The sequence below is a fragment of the Scyliorhinus torazame genome, chromosome 16 (genome assembly GCF_047496885.1).
Source record: "Scyliorhinus torazame isolate Kashiwa2021f chromosome 16, sScyTor2.1, whole genome shotgun sequence".
Taxonomy (NCBI): domain Eukaryota; kingdom Metazoa; phylum Chordata; class Chondrichthyes; order Carcharhiniformes; family Scyliorhinidae; genus Scyliorhinus; species Scyliorhinus torazame.
Window position 1 is genome coordinate 40802516 of NC_092722.1, and position 20935 is coordinate 40823450.

Below are 20935 nucleotides of genomic sequence, written 5' to 3' on the forward strand. Positions count from 1 at the left end.
TTTATAGTTTTATGCTCAAGTCCCGTAGCAAGATTTTAACCCTTGTGGTTCAGTAGCCAGTGTCAGCAACTGAATCAAAGCAGAGGCCTAAACATTAGCATAGGTTTTGGGGCGATTGATGACTATGGCACAAGTGGTTTCAAAAGCTGTACTATTGGAGCAATAAAAGTAAAAATAAACTGCACTGTTGTAACATTTGAGGAGAAGAATGTGTTGCAAAATGGTGCAGAACGATTGCGAGTTGTCAATAGGTTGTGTGTGTGGGGAGGGGGGGGGGGGGGGGGGGAGGGATAGTCAAGTGGACCCCAATCCACTCGAAGATCTCATTCACCAATTGAAAGGGAACTCTTGGATAATTGGCTTCTGGGAGCCAAAGCAGGAACTGGGTAGCTAATGAGTACTTCAGCAAGCAGCAATTATCAGAATCTCTGCACTCTTATATCCGAGAGGGCGTTATAAAGTGCTCCAATGCAAATTGGGGCAGCGCAGTTCAATTTGACTGCAGCGAGCATGGGTGCTGCAGAACAGTGCACTGAAGCGATGGGAGAATGGAATACCAGATTAAAAACAAAAGAAATTAGGAGGGAAGAGATATAATGAGACAAAAGGGCTTCATCTTAAATTGAGAGCTAGCACATCGAGAAGAAAATTCGGAACACACTTTTTCCACACAAAAGGGAGCTGAAATCTGAAACATGCTCTCTCAAAAGGATAGCAGAAGCTTTCAAAACTGAGATGTACTGATTTGTGAGGTAAAGAAAGTGGGGGTTTGCCGCAAAGACGGACAGATGAAGTCGGGGTGCTAACCCATGATCTAACTCAACGGCAGAAGATATTCTTCGCACTGAATGTATAAGAAGCCCTGCCCCGTGCAAACCTTCATCAAGGTTAAACTGTGACTAGGGGCAGCACGGTGGCACAGTGGTTAGCACTGCTGTCAAACGGAGCCGTGGTCCCAGGTTCGATCTGAGCTCTGGGTCACTGTCCATGTGGAGTTTGGACAGTCTCCCCGTGTTTGCGTGGGTTTCACCCCTACAACCCAAAAGATGTGCAGGGTAGGTAGATTGGCCACACTAAATTGCCCCTTAATTGGAAAAAATGAATTGGGTACTCTAAATTTGTTTTAAAAAGGTTAAACTGTGATTGCAGGCCAGCATCATAAGGTCCTTTTAGAGGGGTGGGGCATACCTGTCCTTGCCGTTATCCGCTCATGGGTGTTTGCTGAGGATTGAGCAAGTTCCACTTACAATCTGTCGGAAATCATGAGGAATCTATCTCCGTGGTTTTCTTACACCAAGAAAAGTTATGGCTCCTTATTGCTGGGGTATTGTGAGATTGGGCAATAAACTCCCTGTCTGTCTCACAAAGCCTGGTTTTTAAAAAAAAATTAGGAATTAAGTGTCTAATGATGACCATGAAACCATTGTCGGTTGTTGTAAAAACCCATCTGGTTCACTAATGTCCTTTAAGGTAGGGAATCTGCCACGCTTATCTGGCCTGGCCTACATGTGACGCCAGACCCACAGCAATGTGGTTGACTCTTAACTGAAAAGACCGAGCAAATCACTCTGTTGGCGAGAAATTAGGGATGGGCAACAAATGCTGACCTGGTTGGCGACGCCCACATCCCAGGAAATAATTTGTTTTAAAGATTTGGTGGAATTTTCTGTTGCAGCTCTTCGGAACTGTTGTTGCACAAACATGTAATTTGCTTGTACCAAATTCCTCTCTCGGGGTACATTAACACAGCCACAAACCAACTAGGAAGCTCCTCGTGATTTCAATAGACCCTTAATCAAGGGGGAGGGGGGGGGGGAAATAAAATCAGACAAGGTTTCTGCTCGTGATCACTATCCAGTAACCTGTGTTTATGTGGACATTGGGTGAGGACAGGATCAGAGTCAGCGGTGATACTTTCCATGTTAAATACTCCCTCAGAGTACATGGAAAACAATGTCTGTTTAGTCAAGGTGCCAGAGGGTGCTGGTGCCTTTGGAACTGTACCCAAGATTCAGCAGCTCCTCTGCAACATTATAAATATTCTGGCATAGAAAACAAAACATCTGTCCTAGTGTCTTTCTCCACATGGTTCCCCAGTCTAACCCTCATCTTCTGCCTTCTCAACATACCCCATTTCTCCTCTTCAACGTGTATGTTTTTTTTTTTAATGGGCTTTGATTGGACACCAATTCATGGTGTTCGAACTGTTCTAACCTCCTCTTTGATTCTTTGAAAGATTTTAAAAAAATTTGGACCTTCTAGTTTCTGTTTCGCCAACTTTATTGCTAGCTACTTCATCGTAGCTTTTCGTTTCATCCTGAAGACCTCTCTCTCGGGCCACCTCATAACCAACCTGGCTCCAGTGGGAGAATCCCTAATTTTCCAGAAGACCTGGGGAGAAACTTGCTGCACATAGAACATGATACCTGGAGATAAGACACTTCAGTTTTTCAACCTGTGAGCCGCTCTGCTATAGTGACTTACACCTCGATAGAGGAAACCACAGAAGAAATGTGCCATTTATTTTAAAATAGGTTTTATTTTAATTTGCTTGCAATTGAAGCCGCACGCTGAGCTTTTGGTAGCATTCACAGTGCGGGGATAAAACAATTTGAATCTAAACTTGCCCAGCATAAATTTTCTATTTAGTTTCTTAAATAAATCCATTTTCTTTCGGTATCGGTAGCATTATTTTACCTAATTTACAAAAAAAATAAAAGAACCCCCGAGTGAATGGGAATGCTTTTAAAAAGATGTCGAACTTACAAGTCGTTTCAAACTCCAGTATGCTGCCTTACACGCAGATACCAGGCTCAGAGAAATCTGCATAGCGCGTCTGATGGTTTTTGGGTTAATGTTCGATCGCTTTACTTCCAAGAGATTTTTTTCCTTTGAGTTGCTTGACTGAGAATGGGAAGGTCAGGCTTCCAGTGGCTGAGGGGAAACCATCTCAATGTATTAATACACTTCACCTTGTCAGAGCTGAGATGGGCAACTCCAATCCTCTTCAGTCTCAGTCCAGTGTTTCTCAGAACTGGGGGGGCGGGTGTCCAGTTAGTTCCCTCCCCGCATCGCAGATCATGAAGCAGATGACCTGACCCTCCCCACAACCCGAGGCAGGAAACCTTTCTTTCCCACCCGGAAATTCCTGGAGGCAAGGGTCCCATCCCTCCCCAGAATTTCTGTCCTTCCCAGAGTTGAGCGAACGGCAGCCTAGAGTTGATACCAGGCCTCTAGCGGACAAGGGGCAGTCACATTAATGAGAAGGCAGTGGCTTCCCTCCCAGCGAAGGCTGCCTCACAAATTGGACAGGCCTGCTTTGCCCCGAGGCAGAGCAGAATTGAAATAACTTGCAAGTTCGACAACACCTTAACAGGAATAAAAACCGCTCTCCTTAGAAAACAAAACACAAGACTTACAAAAAATGTCCAACATCCCATGCGGGTTCAGCCCTACAACTGCTTTTCCAACATCAAGTGATATCACCAGTTCTCCAATTCTGACAGCTCCCTTTGCAAAGTAAGATGGGCAGTTGTATTTCAACAGCTCCCCATACAATGGTTGTGTGTTAGTTTGACATTACTCGCAGTTTGACAATCATTAAAAGAGACCGTATCCCTTGGCTTGGCCTATATGCGTGGAATATTTGGAACAGGTTATTCCCCCAGCAATAAGATTGGTCTGCAGGTTGCAGTGTCCATTATACATCTCCTCAAATCTATTCATTTTTAATCCCGAATCATTTGGATTTTGCAATGGTTTAAATAGCTCAGGTCATTTTTGGTTTCTTTGTAGGCCGTCAGTGCATTGAGAACAGACAGCAGTGACAGAGACAGAGAACGTTCTCACTGTTACCAGTGCCTTGGAAGCAGTTGGCCCATTTCCTCCAGCTTGGCAGATTGAAAAGTTATTTTTTAGGTATTACCGCAATTCCGCAAACACTGAACACCCAGGGCTATACTGTTGGATGAAGCATTCACGTTATAACAGCTATGATTAGTAAACAAGGTTTTGAATGTGTCCAATCTCCCAATGATTTATGAACCAATCCTTCTGAAAGGGTGGGGGGGGGGGGGGGGGACGGACGGACGGACGGACGGAGACACACCCAAGTGGAGTCTAGCTACTTACCCACAGAGAGGCCATCACTTTGGGGCTCAAGTATGCATGTTGAAGCACTGGGTGACAGCTGTGAGGATTGGTGCAGGGTGTCTGAGGAAATCTTGGTTAAAATGAATGAGTTAAGAGGATTTGTTATAAAAAGACGATTGCTTTATGCCAAATGGATGGTGTTGCACTTCACAATAAAACACAAAGGATGGAGTTTTACAGCACTGCCGCAGCAGTGGAGGGCCGGAAAACGTGCCGGGCCGTCCAAAAGTCCATTGACTTTGGCGGGACGGGAAATTCCTGTAAATTTCATAGAATTTACAGTGCAGAAGGAGGCCATTCGGCCCATCGAGTCTGCACCGGCTCTTGGAAAGAGCACCCTACCCAAGGTCCACACCTCCACCCTATAACCACAACCCAACCCAACACTAAGGGCAATTTTGGACACTAAGGGCAATTTATCATGGCCAATCCACCTAACCTGCACATCTTTGGATTGTGGGAGGAAACCGGAGCACCCGGAGGAAACCCACGCACACACGGGGAGGATGTGCAGACTCCGCACAGACAGTGACCCGAGCCGGAATCGAACCTGGGACCCTGGAGCTGTGAAGCAATTGTGCTAACCACAATGCTACCGTGCTGCCCCGATGTCCGCCCAAAGTATCCTTCAATGCCAGTTTAAAAAATCAAAACAACGTTGGATTCCCACGAGCAGTGTCTCGACATTGGGTGATGATACAGATGTCAAAACTGAATCGGAACGGGAGCTGAAGTGGACAAATATTTGTCAGTGGAAAGATTTTAGGTGGGAATGTTCAGAACATTAATACTACTGACCGGTAGAAATGGCAATCGACATACTGCCCCCACCTAAAAAAAAAAACCTTCAACAGGCATTCTGCTGATGGTTTAGGGGACAAGTGTGTTCAATGCTAAGCTGCTTGGGAGTTATTTTGCAGTGAGATCTCGGATGTCTGTCTACAACAGTCTTGCACTGTGAGGAGGGCTCACAAGTTTTCCTTCCCAAGGTCTAAATGCTTAAAGGAGCCACACCACTCATAATCCCTGTAATTTTGCAGCTGCTTTCGCCACATCAATTGGTACCACTGCGGGTCAGACATGCTGTAGACCACAAAGCTAGGACAAGGTCTCTTTAACAGAACCATCTCATTAATTTAGACAGAGCATGCTCAGCCAATGATTGTGATGCATCAAAGATACATTCAACACACTAATAGCTCATTGTATGATTTGGAAGCTGAGCTCTGGGTATACAGAGGGGTGGGAGATGGAGTTCTTGAGCATGCTCAGTTGAAATGAGGAAGTTCTCTTAAATTGTCAAACCGATGGAACACAACACACACACTGGGACATGGGAATAACAAACAGGAGAAAATACCTTACAAAGAAGCACAAAGTGCACGATTGCAGTTATTTACAGTTACAGTACACAGCTGTCCTTCAGGTTCCAGTCTCAGTAAGATTAAAACACAGCCGTGTCCCTCCACAAATTCACAGGTGACATTATCCACACAGATTTATATATATATCTATGTATATATATATACACATTAATTACAGAGTGCGCTGGACCAGCCCCAGGGCTCACATATTTCTTAAGTTTAAAAACAGGCAGACCCACACACACACACTCAACGAGCACACACATGTTCTTGCATGCGCAAACACACGCCCCCAACAAGCGCACACACGCACACGTGCGTACGCACACACTCGCATAGACACACACAAAGGTTGTGAGTGGATTGCTGTTTATCACCAATCTGCATCTTCCTCTACGTAATAATCGGTAGAAGTACCATCAAACAGGCCGGGATCCAGAGATTTCCGCTGCTTGCCCCTGGCAAACACCCGTGAAATGGAACCAAACACCAACTTCTCCTTCTTCTTCTTCCTCTTTTGTTCTTCTAGATCTTCGAGAGACTGGATAATTAAAACAAAAACATTCATTTGTTGCTTTTTATTTCCTAGTATGGGGTGAAGGTGGGGTTTTAGCTGCCGTCAGGGCCTCACCTAAGTTACCATGTGTCAGGAGCCAATGCAACCAAACCCAATTCTGTCCTTGCCCAATGTCCATGAGGCTCACTGGTGATTAGGAGGGGGAAGCCCTGGCTGATAATGCTTCTGAGATAAGGGTGTGATTAAGGGCAAACTTAACACCCTCCACCTCTGCCACCGTGGCTGCGGGTATCTGATACGGCACAAACCAAGGATTGAATCTGGTAGCTTCTTGGTCTGCAGAACTCGAGCTTCCTTCCACAGCCAACAGCAAAGGAGGAGTGGGTGGAGTACACTACTTCTCGAGAGTGGATGGACTGGGGAAAGGAATTCTGATGACTGACTAGTCCTGCTCTACAACCATCCAAAAAGCCACACCAACCGCAAGGAAGGAGCCTTTCTGCATAAAAACCTGCCAGGAAGGTGCGAGAGATGACTCTTAGCAAGAACATGTTCAAAAATGCCAAGGCAGGCATTGTGAATGGGAGGGAGGAGGGAGGGTTAATTTAAACAGCACTAATTTCTCCTCACACCACCCATCCGTAAACAGAAAGATGGTTTTGATTTGCTTCGCCCTTTAGAAGCAGTGGTGATACAATTCCCAACCCCTCAGTATTGGTGTCAACCAATTTCTTTTTTTTGAAAATTTGGAGTAACCAATTCTTTTTTTTTCCAATTAAGGGGCAATTTATCGTGGCCAATCCACCTACCCTGCACATCTTTTTGGGTTGTGGGGGTGACCCCCACGTAGACACGGGGAGAATGTGCAAACTCCGCATGAACAGTGACCCAGGGCCGGGATCAAACCTGGGTCCTCGGGTCCGTGAGGCAGCTGTGGTAACCACTGCGCCAACGTGCCACTCTCGGTGTCATCCAATTTTCTATTAATAATCCCACTGCAAACTCAAGATTGGATGAAATCAAAGGGTTAGTTTATTTGCACACATTCAAACCACAGGACAGCAACAATGCCTCCTTTGCATTGTCCTTGCCCAATGTCCATAAGGCTCACTGGTGATTAGGAGGGGAAAGCCCTGCCTGATAAGGCTTAAAGAGAGGGATTGAAAAAAGATTCACAGTGCAGAGACCACAGAGAAAATAATTATGGTTTCATAGACCATATACCATAGTATTTACAGTGCAGGAGGTCATTCTGCCCATCGGGTCTGCCACCGGCCCTTGGAAAGAGCACCCTACTCAAGTCCACTCCATCACTATCCCCGTAATCCAACCTTTTTTGGACACTAAGGGCAATTTAGCGTGGCTAATCCACCTAACCTGCACATCTTTGGACTGTGGGAGGAAACCGGAGAGCCCGGAGAAAACCCACGCAGACACGGGGAGAACGTGCAGACTCCGCACAGACAGTGACCCAAGCCGGGAATCGAACTTGGGACCCTGGAGCTGTGAAGCAACTGTGCTAACCACTATGCTACCGTACAGCCCCACTGTGCTACCCTGCTGCCCCACTATGCCTCCGTGCTCTGGGTTCAATGTCCAGAATCAAAATCCAATGAGGTATTCCTTCACAGAGGTCAGTGGGTTGAAAACTGATGCTGCATAAATCACTTTTCCGGGGGGGTTAACTTCCCCCTCCTAATCACCAGTGAGCCTTATGGACATTGGGCAAGGACAGAATTAGGTTTGGTTGCATTGGCCCTTGACACATGGAGTTAACTTCACATGATGAGACAGGCACACAGAGATGTATTAGTCTTATACGCGAAGGTACAGAGATTCCATCCAAAGCAATGTAAATGGGCTAGGGCAATGAGGTATTCCTTCACAGAGGTCAGTGGGGTGAAAACTGATTCTGTATCAATCACTTTTCCAGTGGGGTTAACTTCATATGATGAAGTCTTATACGAGAGGGTACAGACGTTCCAGCCAAAGCAGTGCAATTGGGGCCAGGGGTTCAACCTGGGTTCTTCTGTGAGGCTGCTTGTAGGATGGTAAACAGCAGACCGAGACTTTGCCGTACAGCAAGGCAATATTCCAGGTTCCACAAGTTAGAGATTCATATCACATGATTCCCACCTTTCTGCACTCCACGCTATCATGTATTTTCTTTGTCTGGGTCTCCAAGATTGTTAAATGTCACTACCACTAAGAATCGAAAGAAAGGATGCTGGGCCCTCTGTCCTAGCAGATGAGTAGACTCCAGTTGGCCAACTTGGGTTATGAAATGCAGATGGCCTCTGTATCCTTCTCTTCGAATTTGGTGTTTGCAGCTCAAAGCAGGGTCGTTATGTCTTTTCAGAGATAACGAGGTGCAAGTGTCTTTGACATTGTCAGGTAGTTCCTTTTGTTCAGGGATCATAGACAGACATAGCTTCAGCCATTTTAAAAGGTCTTTGTCCAGTTTCTAAAATTTTAGAAGTAGGCATGAACATATCTATATACATTTCATTAAAATATGTAGTTCAACATCTCAGTCCCCTCACAGACCTTGGAGAAAATAAAATCATTTTTTAATATGTGATCTTATGAAGGAAGAATAGGAAGTAAAGAAATGTGCATTCATTCTCTCATTCACACTGGCACAGCAGCTAGCAGGGGTAATGGCAGCTCCCTGTCCCATTTTCCTTACTTTGAAGGACACTGTCCTGTCCTGGGATGTGGAATGTTTAGCTTACTTGGGAAGATTCAAATCTTTCTTTATGAGGAAGTCTATTCGGGTCTAGAATCCTGAATTCCTTCTGTTGGGGAAATCGGGCATAAGGAAAACCATTGGTTCTGGAACACTGCCTGTAAAACTCTTGATTAAGTGCCCTATAAAGGTTTTGGGGGTTTTACAGGGTGGTTCGCACTCAAGATGTTCTGGGCTATCCGCAGGGAAACGCGGGACATCTCACCCACAAAGCCAAGCCCTTTGATCAGAGGGCTGAGCTGCTCTTGCCCAGCTTGGCTCCTGCCTGTCCATCTGGGTAACCTGCGGGTTCAGCTGTTCAAACCTAGGGATAGTGGTTAGGCTGATTGTTGGCTTTGTTACATTCAGATGGTCCTTGCTCAATGTTTATCGCTGCCATTCTACCCTGTGGGCCCCTGTTTGTTCTCCAGCTTTCTGCTGTCCTGTGGATTTCTGCTGGTTGGTGCTGGCCTATTTTCTTCTACTGGCTAACACCTTTCTGCCAGCCAAATCGTTCCCAAGGAGGGAAGTGATTGCTGCTACTGGTATTTCAGGGACAATTCCTACCATGATAGGGCCTGAAACAAATCTTGGTGGACCCTATGGAGGGGCGAAAACAAGCGGATCCAGAGGTAGATTTCGACTTTGCCTGAAAACATAAGAAACAGGAGCAGTAGGCCATTCGGCCCATTGGGCCTGTTCCACCATTCAATCCGATTGTGGCCTCAACTGCGATTTCTCTCCTGTCTGCTCCACCATAATCCCCGACTCCGTTGTCGATCAAAAGAGAAATTGATCTAACCCCACCGTCCAAACCTGGAATATGTTCAAGGTCAGACACCTGTTCGACACTATTGCCCATTTTCATCTCCATGACATCGCCTCGAAGGGCAGCTGATCCAATATCGTCCATTTTACCCTTTCGTCCAAAGCTAAAAAAATGGCCTCCTTTGTGTCAGGAAGCCTGAACTACTACCCATAGCGGGTGGCAACACAGGTCCCAGTCCCATTTTCAGAAGGTGAACCTTCAGGAACTAGAGGGCAAGTGCTGCCACTGAGGAACCTTTCCAAACACACACAGCTCCCAATTTTACTGTCATTTATTATAAAATTGGGAAGCACAGTGAATTGCATGCCCTGACCTCTTTGGTGCAGGTTACTGTATGTGTGCTCAGAGATTTGCCCAGTTACTGAATATGGAACAGGTCAGTGGCCCCACAAGTGTTTCTTACATTACAGAGTGAGTGCGTCCGGTGTCGCGGTGAGTTGATGTCGCTTGGTGTGGACGACCTTTCACCTTCAAGCACCGAGGCGTCTGAGATGATGGACGGTTGCCTTGAGTGACATGGACTGATTCGCATTCCTGTGTAAAGATTAAGCATAAAGATTGCTCAGTGTGCGATTTTTCACTATTAAAAACTCAACTGAACTAAAGTCACACCGGTCCTGCTCTCCCTCAGCTGAAGGCAGCAGGACTTGGGTACGGCTCGGCAATGAGAGGGAAGCTTCGGATTAGGCCTGGGTTTGTCAAAGGGTGGAAATCTTTCAAAGAAACCAGAACCAAAAAGAACAGACCCCTCCCCCTCCACCCCACTCCCAGATCACTCTGTTGGTTGCACAGATAAATATACCAGTTGCTGTAGCATTGGGGGCAAGGTCCCAGGTTCAATGCCTGTTCAGTATCAAGTTAATTTTAAAAAAAAAAATTTAGAGTTGCCAATTATTTTTTTCCAATTAAGGGGCAATTTAGCATGGTCAATCCACCAACCCTGCATATCTTTGGATTGTGGGGGCGAGACACACGCAGACACGGGGAGAATGTGCAAACTCCACAAGGACAGTGACCCGGGGCTGGGATCGAATCCGGGTCCTCGACGTCATGAGGCAGCAGTGCTAACCACTGCGCCCCTAGTATTACTAGTATTAAGTTAATTGAACATCAACTGGGGAGGCAATGGACTTCCGGTGATGGCGGGCGGGAGGCGGCCGCACAATGGAGGGCTCCCGTTCGGGAACGGCATTTTCGGGGCTTTAAGCCCGGTCCCAGGGTCCGCAGAGGCGGCAGAAGCAGGGAGAAGGCACGGAGGAGGCACAGTGAAGACACAGGAGGAAAAAAAGAACAAAGAAAAATGTCGAGGGTGAGCAAGAAAACGGCCGGAAAAATAACAACTGAAGGTCCGTCGGGGAGTGGAAAGGTCACCGTGGGGTCACCAAGGAAAATGGAGGCTGGAGCACCAGGGAAGGCCGCACTGCTTACGGCTGAAGAAATAACCAAGGTGATGGCTGCGGAATTTGAAAAGCAGTTGGCGCAGATTGCGAAATGCATGGAGACGGTGGGGAAGGAGATGAGGGAGGTTTTGAGTGTGCTGGTGGAGGAGGCGGTTTCCCCGGTGAGGACGGAGGTGGCGAGCGCAGTGGCGGAGGTGCGAGAGCAAGGGGAGGCGCTGAAGGAAGTGGAGGAGACGTTATTGCAGCACGGTGATCAACTTGCCTCGATGGGGAAAGATATGCGGAAGGTGAGGGATACTAACAAGGATCTGCGAGGAAAAATGGAAGACCTGGAAAACAGATCCAGGCGACAGAATTTGAGGATTGTGGGGCTGCCCGAAGGAGTTGAAGGACCAAAGCCGACTGAGTATTTTGCCGCGATGCTGGCAAAACTACTGGGGGAGGAGGAGGACCCCTCCCGATATAAACTGGATCGGGCTCATCAGTCGTGGAGGCCTGTACCAAAGGCGGGTGAGCCACCAAGGGCAGTGACTCTGTGCTTCCGTAGGTACAGGGTGAAGGAGAAGGTCCTGAGCTGGGCCAAGCAGAAGCGGGTGGTGCAGTGGGCTGGAGCTGGTATACTGTGTAAGATTAAGGGTGACTACGGGTAATCCCTGATTCCTTTTTGTCATTTGTTTATGTAAACATGCGGGTTGAGGTTTGGGGGTTGGTGGGTAGATGGGATCGTTGTTATTATGGGGACTGACATATCTTGCTGATTATTGTTTATTGTTGATGGATGTAAATGTGGGAGAAAATGTGAAAAAGGAGAATAAAAAAATGAAAAAAAACAACAAAAACTGGGGAGGCAATGGAGCTCAACAGCTGTACCTGAACTTCTCCAGACTTGCAGAGTTCGACTCCTGATCTCAATTCAGTGGTCCCAGCCACAAAATTCATCAAGGTGGTCAAGATCTAACTGGGCTCTAATGCTCTCCCATGTTAAAACAGCCTGGCGACACCCATTACTCTACTGACCACTCCCAAAATTGGCTAAAGCTCCTTCTGTACTGCCTTTCTATGCACACCCCACTTAGCTCCGGAGTGTAAGTTACAAAGTAAAGCAACCTCACACTGTTGAACAATAACCCGGGACTCAGTGGCACCTTGTGCCAAGTGTGAAAATTCCCTTTATTACACTAACTATTCATTGACCTGGAGACAGCCTTGACCTGACCTGACAGGGCAGCACGGTAGCATAGTGGTTAGCACAATTGCTTCACAGTGCCAGGGTCCCAGGTTCAATTCCGGCTTGGATCACTGTCTGTGCGGAGTCTGCACATCCTCCCCGTGTGTGCGTGGGTTTCCTCCGGGTACTCCGGTTTCCTCCCACAGTCCAAAGATGTGCAGGTTAGGTGGATTGGCCATGATAAATTGCCCTTAGTGTCCAAAATTGCCCTTTGTGTTGGGTGGGGTTACTGGGTTATGGGGATCAGGTGGAGGTGTTGACCTTGGGTAGGGTGCTCTTTCCAAGAGCCGGTGCAGTCTCGATGGGCCGAATGGCCTCCTTCTGCACTGTAAATTCTATGAATGAAATGAATGAGTCTCCAATGGGCGATGAAGTGTGGACAATATTGTGCTGCTGGCTCACACAAACTAGGTAAGTCAATCTCAATTCATTACACACAAGACTCTTTTAACCTCGTAGCACAAAGGCCAGTTAGTAAATTTAAAGGAACAATCTTCCATTCTACTCAAAACATTGGATTTATTGGTTAACTGTTCTACATTCATTGTATTTGTCATAGAGTCATTTAGAGCATGGAAAGAGACGATTTTGTTAAATTGTACATATTCAGAAGAATTTCATGTCAGGTTCACTACCATTCAGTGTGGGGTCCCATGTGTTCATTACAGTACAAAAGGAATGAGGTATACCCCAGTGAGTGTTACTGGAATCTAATCGAGGAGATTGGACAAGCAACAATTATGTGCGGGCCAACCAGCAGCATTTCACACTTGCCTTTAGGACATAGCTTCCATTTGCTGAACAAAATCAGTGTCCCGCAGTGATGTGCCCTCCTCTCCCATTCCTACACAGGTCTGGCTGATAATATGCCGGGTTTGAGCCTCTCTCTCTCTGTTTGTAGACAACATTCTAAATGCTTTAGCCCGGCCTGAGGAAATCAAATAAACTGCTAATGGGTATCAACAGATATTTTTGGGGCACAGACTCAGGGTTATCATTAGAGGAGTGAGGATTTGTTCCACACAGAAGGTTCTTAGAATATGGAATGCTTTACCACAGGTGAGGCAGGCCTTGGTGTCAATCAAAAGGGAAGTAGATCATTATTTTAAAAGGAAGGATATAGCAAACGGTAGAAAAATGGGATTGGAATACACTGCTTTAGTTGAAGAGCTAGGCCGAACAAGGAACAATGGGCTGAACAGTCTTATTCCGCTCTAAAAGTTCTATAGTTTGATGAAACGTAGATCTGGAAAGATCCAAAAATTGTTAGCTTGAGATTGATTGAAGGGAATCAGTGGTTTTCTGAGCAAAGCATTCACTGTTATTCCATCAAATTTAAGCACCACAAGGGGACATAGCTGACAAACATGAAGATTCCTCGGCGTTTGACCGCTTACCTTGCCTGTCTACCGAGTGGTGATGTGCGTGATACAACGTCTGCTGGCTCTGTCGGATCGCAGCCGTGAGCGGGAGGTCTGAGTGCGTCACCCACTCCTGATTCCCATTCAACATACTCTCGCTCGGCATCGCCAGGGAGTGTCTCTTGGGGACATCCTTGGTCAGCGTGGCTAAGGACTGCTTGGCCTGCAAGGAAAACAGAAGCTGGATGAAATCCTGTGACTGGCCAGCCATCTCTGCGTGGTCTGAAACGGGACCTCTGTACGGAATGAACAACTACAATGGGGAAAAGCGTGCAGGGCTCCCAACTTCATCGACAGCACAATCACCAAAAAAAGGTTAAATGTGTTTCAAAGCAAGTCATTCAGCAAGGTCCTAACACTTCCTCTAGTTACTTAGAAACTCATGCAAGACTGCATGCATTCACAAAAACATACAATACTACCTCTGATCAGGATTCGATCACTCTGAAATGTCAGTACAATAGCTGGCGGGCCTACTGGAGGGATAATTGTGTTGGCCTCACAGTTATGTGGCCACCCATTTGAGGTCTGAAGTTGACAGTCCAATTTGATGGTTCCCATAGCAAGCTGAGGCAGCTTCCCACATGGGGTAAGCAAGTCCAACAGTTTTCTGAAGAGCTGTTTTCAGGGAATTTGGGGGTAGCGGCACATTGCGTGGGGTAACCAAAGTACTCTAAGATGAGAGGGGAGCAAGGGAAAACTCTGCTGAATGGATCATCTTGGCTGAGCCTTGTTGGCAAGGCAATACCACGGTCTTGAGGGTGGAAGTTGAACAGAATTTATTTCAACACCCAATAGTTCCATGGGTGAATGCAGCACCCGGTGCATTAAAGCACAATGTAATGTGTCAATTTGCCAATGAGCCCCTGTCCAATCCAACTGGCCTGAGTGGCCTTCGGCTAAGGAGAGGTGTGGAAAAGATTAACAGCCCCTGCTTCTGATCACTATCCAATATCTCCAGCCGGAAAGCCAATGTGTGTGTGTGTGTTGGATGAAGGCAAGTTTGGTCTTGGTGCTGATATCACTCACAACTGCAGAGTCCAAGGCTATGAGGCTGGCACACCAGGCATGGACATTTGACTGAGAGTTTAGGCATGACCAGCACTTTTGGAATTGCACCCTGGCATCTTCAGGAGCAGAGCTAGAGGTGGGGTGGAAAAATGGCAACTATCAGGTCGATCATAACATTCAAGACTATGGGCCAGGTGCTGGTAAATGGGATAAGGTTGGTAGGTCAGGTGTTTTTCATGTGCCGGTGCACACTCAATGGGCCGAAGGGTCTCTTCTGCACTGTATCTTCTGTCATTCTGTGAAGAGTAAATTCTCTGGCTGGCTGTTACTGTGATGAGTTCTGCTCAGGATTAAAAAGTCTGATTGACTTGCAATTTATGAAACTGTCTGAAAATTGTAAGGTCAATTGGACCATCCTCAGCACAAGGTAGTGGTAAAGAATACCAGTCAGGCCAGACTTGTTACTTTAAGGGGGCAACAACAGTTGGATACAGCTTTGTCTCATAACTGTAAGAGGCAGAAGCATTTTTAGAATTTTCCCACTCGTAAAGCGATTAAATGGCACTTGATAAAAATATGGAAAACATTATCTGCAATGGGGCAGGCAGCATCTTGGGAACACAGCCAACAGGCCATAGAAATAAAGGGCAAGAAAATATAAATGTACATAAAGAAGGCACTTTGTCATATCTGAAGCAGGGATTGCATGTTTGAAGAGGCTGCAGACTGATGTACAAAACCCCTTGGCTTCTTTCCCAGCCAGCAGGACACACACCTTGCCTAACATTGTACTGGGCCATTGGAGCACCAAACATTGAGGATTTTGGCTGGCAAAACGAGGAACTTGGGGGATGAAGGCATGTTTAGCAGATGTTAATCTGGGACCCTCCAGATATGAAGAGTCCACCCCTAAAGTATTTCAACACTACATATCCATGGCCTTTTGCATTGTGCCTACCAGTCCACAGTACTGACCATTTCACAGACTCCGAATGCCAGAGGTGAAGGCAAACTAGACTACCACCACATTTAAACGTCACTACAGCACCTGGGAGGTTGGCAATCATTTTGCGTATGTGTGTGGTTTACTGTGCATTTCCCATTTTGCAGACAGAACTGTTGAGTGTTTGCACTGATCCTTGTGCTGCTGCTTATTATCGTCAGCACTGCAACTCACTCTGAGGAATTGGTACGCAGGACGTTGAGCGTGCTTAACAAAACAATACATCCTTCACAGGGTGCCAATACCCAACACAAACGCTCTCGCATTAACCTTACAAATGACCAGCTTGACTTTAAAATTTTGCAAATTGGCTTGAAACTCAACATCTAGTACTGGGGTTGCATTGGTTAAGCACCAAGTCATGGTAAAACTATAAAAATAGCAGGTAAGAAGTTATTAACACATGTGTGGATCTGAAATGTTGAGTAGTGTGCTTGCTCTGTTGGGATTCTCAGTCAAAGGGTAGGCGAGCCTAGCACCTCTGTCGTTATCTATTAGTCGTGCTAGTGATTAGAGGTGGTGGAATCGCCCAAATCAGTAACGTCCAAGCCCCTAAACAACCCAGAAAGTGTATCAGGCAGTGCAGCAACACAACAGATAATCAGAATGCCTTGGCGCAGAATTCTATTAGGGTTTTGTCTTTACAGTTTGTGCTTTCTCTCTCCCAGCTGCACATTGTTCCTTGTTGCTCGATTATAAGATGCAGCCTGATAGATATGCTGTTTATACCGGAGCCTCCATTATCTACACTATAATCACCCATCCGAGATTGTGTGGGACAAATCAATGCTCGAGATATTGCCTTACAGCCCAGCTTCGTCAGTTAGCTTTTCACCACTTCTCATTCAGCAAATAGCTTCTTTTGTTATTCGCATTGCAGAGAGTGTTATTTGTGTGCAGAGCTTTGCGATACCATACATGTAAGCACTCGGGGATTCGCAATTATCTAATTACCCATTAGGGAGGAGAGAGAGGGCCAATCCATTATAGGTGATAATGGAAGTTCCAGCAGATTGCTTCTTCTCCAGTGACCTGTGGGGTTCACATCACGTGTAGAGAATGTTACAAGTGCTTAATTATATTTTTGAAATCCTTGTGAAAAGGCTTGACAATGGAATTATTAGAACGGAAGTTGGTGTCGACATCTTGAGCGATAAAAGGCTCCATTTGATTCCTTCTTTATAATATGTTCCTGGTATTGCAGAAGATGGAGGCATTTAAAAAAAAAAAAATTTTTTTTAGGGTACCCAATTATTTTTTCAATTAAGGGACAATTTAGTGTGGCCGATTCACCTACCCTGCACATCTTTGGATTGTGGGGGTGAAACCCACGCAGGCACGGGGAGAATGAGCAAACTCCACACGGACAGTGACCCAGGGCCGGGATTCAAACCCGGGTCCTCAGCGCTGTAGGCAGCAATGCTAACCACTGTGCCACCGTGCTGCCCTTAGAAGAAGGAGGCATGTTATAGAATTGTAGAATCTCTACAGTGCAGAAGGAGACCATTCAGCCCATCGAGTCTGCATCGGCCCTCTGAAAGAGCACTCTATCCTCCCCACCCTGTCCCTGTAATCCCACCTAACCTGCTCACATCTTTGGACACTAATTTTTTTAATTGTGGCCAAGCCACCTAACCTGCACATCTTTGGACTGTTGTTGAAGGTTTTTGTCTTGCACTCAAATATCACATTTCAAAGGGAGGAGCAATTTATGCTCCATGAGAAAAAGGTGCTGACTAGTTGGTAAGTCAACGCTGATAGGTCGAGGCGTAGCCATGAAAAATGCACCAGATAACTACTGTCCCATGTTTTGGTTTAATTTTTAAAAAGTGCAATGCCTGGACTTGTTCTTCCTGCTTGCAGAGAACATGTCCTGCATATGAATACGTATAGCCAGAGTCGACTTGCCAATCAATCAGCTCTTTTTTCTCATGCAGTATAAATTGTTATTCCCTTTGAAATTTGGTATTCTTGATTCTGTTCTGATGAATACAAGACAAAAAGCTTTGAAAGGATGTCTCTTTTTTTCTGCACCACTCAAAGGTCTGTACTACCAAGCGATTATATATTCCTGTTAAATGACTGGGCATTATACTGCATGAAATGTCATAAATGGCCTATTGATTCCCATATCTAGAATTTCCATGAGGATTCGGGGCATATTGCCACGTGTCAGACAGGAGTCCTTGGTGGAATGGAAGTAGTAGGATTGGAAATTTGAGCTGGGTTAGGGAGGCAACACACTTACAAGACCTAAATTTTCTGATAAGGGAAAAAGACAAAGATTCCCTGGGTGGCGGGGGTGGAGATGGGGCATAAGTATACACGAATCGACCAACCTTCCTTGGGGGATGGGATAGGGAAGCAAAGAAATGCAGATTCCAGCTGAATTCGTGCTCGGTGTTGTGTTTTGGTGAGTGCTGGCAGTACCAAGATGATGTGTGGATTTTGGGTTGCATTGGCTGTGGAGGTAACTCAGCTTCCACAAGGTTGAGGGACTCAATGTAACAAAAGCAGTCTGTGAAAAACGCACAAGTCTAGATTTGGATTTTGACTCCTCTATTCCCTATTCAGGCGAGTTCCCAATATGACGCCAAATGAAGAGCAGGCGAAAAGAGGACTATGAGGCAGTAACATCTATCCCAGAACAGCACGAAAACGTGACCCCGAGTCGTTAACCACTACCTAGAAGAGTTATCCAATCCAGTAGTGTTTATTAATTATAAATTACTCAACACATAATAAAGATGGCAGGGCGGGTGATTTATTGCGACTGCAGAACGTGGGAGCTCCTGGACACTGGGGCAATCCACGCAAACCCGTCTGCAGTAAGGCGTCTGCGGTTTGAGGAGCTTTGGCTCAGAGTCACTGGATTTACGACCAAACTGCAGACACTGTGATGCATCAGGAAGGGGTAAAGTTATCTGGACACTTTGTACCAGGAGACAGTCACACCCCTTAGGATAATGTTTTCTAGTTGGTCCGTGGTCAGGGGCAGGAGGAGGTGGCTTTGAGTGAGGCAGGTGTGGGGACCCAGAAAGCTGAGGTGAAAGAGCCTCAGTCTTTGGAATTGTCTAACAGGTTTGAGGTTCTTGTAGTCTGTACTGAGGGAACTGGTGGCTTGCAGGAAGGATGATCAAATTGACCATAGCACCATGATAAAGGAGGCCATTCAAGTGGTGGTGCAGTGGGGCGGGGGTTAATGGTAGTTGGGGACAGAATAGTCAGACACAGTTCTCTGCAGACGAGACTGGGTGCCCAGACGGCTGAGTTGCCTGCCAGATGCCAGGGTTTGAGATATCTACTCTGGGCTGGAAAGAAACATGAAGTGGGAGGGGTAGGACCCAATTTCTATGGTCCATGTGAGTATCAATGACTTGGGTAGAACCAAGGTTCTGCTGAGGGAGTACATGAGCAGCTAGGGGATTATCTCTGGGTTACTACCTGAACCACAAGCAAATTATTGGAGGGTAAAATCAGATTAGAGTTAAGCATGTAGCTTAAAAGGTGGGTGTGGGTGAAATGGGGTTTGATTCATGGGGCACTGGCATCAATACTGAGGAAAGTGGAAGCTGTACCGTTTGGTCGGTCTTCACTTGAATTATGCTGGTACTAGTGTTCTGTCGAATTGTACGATAACACCGGTAGAGAGAGCTTTAAACTAAATAGTGGGGGCAAGGGATCAAATTTGGGAAGATGTGATAAATAAAGACAAGGCAAGAGAACAAAGCAGCAATAACGCAACGATGATCAGAGTGTGGCAGGAAGGGATAAAGTGTACAAACCCAAGCAGAAAAGACAAAAGGTTACAAAAACAGTAAAAAGACAGAACTAAAGGCTTGGTATCTGAATGCAAGTAGTATTTGTTTCAAAACAGATAAATCACTAGCACAGATACAAATAAATGTGTGTCATCTGGTAGCCATTACAGAGACATGGCTGCAGGATGACCTGACTATTCAAGGGTACATGATAGAGGAAGCTACGAAAAAGTGTTGAAGAAAGGAACCGAGCTACGAACAAGCGGGTTTACCCAGGGACACTGCCATCAATCTCCTGATAGGCAAAGTGCAAAGATATTCGCGTACAACATGGGAAGACAAATGGGAGAGAAACAAAGCAGCAGTTGGAGCAAAAGAAGAAATGAGGGGGAAAGAAGGAACCTTAAACAAAATACATTGATATCAAGCAGTGATTGTGAGGATGTGGGATATATTTGGGCGTTAGGGTAGGGCATACGTGTTACTATGACGGGTAAGAGGTACATCAGAATGTTGGTTAGGGCTGATGCTCATCTGTCTGCTCTGTAGAAAAACTGGGCACTTTGCGTTGATGTTAACAATAGATTGAATTTGTGTACATGTTAATGAGCGACTTTCTGTCTGACACCAGACGCTGCAACTGGATCCTTCCTTCAGGGCACCGAACGCTTCAGGACTTTCCAGTCTTTTGCTCCTTTCTGATCATGCACTGAAATCGTTTTTAAAAGGTCACTGGGATTTTCATTTAACTGTGGCTGAATAAGAGTTTCAGCTCAGCTGTACTGCAACAAATTACCCAGTGGCCTGAAGGGAGTGTTTCGTGGCATATATAACTGCGCCGCTCCCCACCCCACCCCACCTCACCAACCCCATTGATGGGGGAGGGGGCAGGGGGAGAAAAGGGCTAGGATCAGTGGGAGCTCAATATTATGGTGTTGGTGAAAGTGCGTCCTTTTTCTCTCCCAGTGCAACTGCCCAGTGTTAACAAGGGAGTCTAAACTAACACATTTGTAAAATCCACAACCACCACTCTTCCTGGAATAATACAAAGGTTAAGTATCTCGGACGGATCTTGTTGAACGAGCGAGTGAAAAGTAATCAATCAACCCAAACACAATTTAAGATTCACCTCCGGACGTATGCGAAGGGTGAACAAAGAACATCGATGAAGGCCCACCCTGTTTGTTAACCTTAAACATCGTTCTCCCCATCTGCTAAATTGGGAGGGAGGAGAAACAGAAAGGAAGGGGGCAAAACAGTGATTCTTCCCCCATGACCCCATTAGGGGATCGAGGAAACTCCAGGAGGCCACGTTCAGTTAAATAAAATGTCACCGGGCAATGGGTTGTCAAAGCGTGTTCACCCGAGAGGTTCAACAACTATTTGGTGTGGTGGGTGGGGGTGGAGGTGACAGGGTAAATGTGAGAGGTAATTACAGTATTTGGAGTAGGGAATAAAGGGGAGGATTACCTAGGCGTAAAAAATATGGGGGAAAGGTCCCTATTGTTATTGGGTTGGGAT

At 46.1% G+C, this 20935-nt stretch overlaps 1 protein-coding gene across 6 annotated transcripts in view; it reads right to left on the reverse strand.

Annotated features, from left to right (window-relative positions):
- Positions 1 to 20935, reverse strand: part of kazna (kazrin, periplakin interacting protein a) — a 798970-nt gene that overhangs the window by 133242 nt on the left and 644793 nt on the right. For all 6 annotated transcript variants that reach the window (XM_072478390.1, XM_072478389.1, XM_072478391.1 and 3 more), the window contains 3 exons: positions 13616 to 13802; positions 9994 to 10124; positions 5934 to 6057 (listed from right to left, as the gene is read on the reverse strand). In XM_072478390.1, the coding sequence (XP_072334491.1) occupies positions 5934 to 6057; positions 9994 to 10124; positions 13616 to 13802 (442 nt within the window). The remainder of the gene's footprint in view (positions 1 to 5933; positions 6058 to 9993; positions 10125 to 13615; positions 13803 to 20935) is intronic.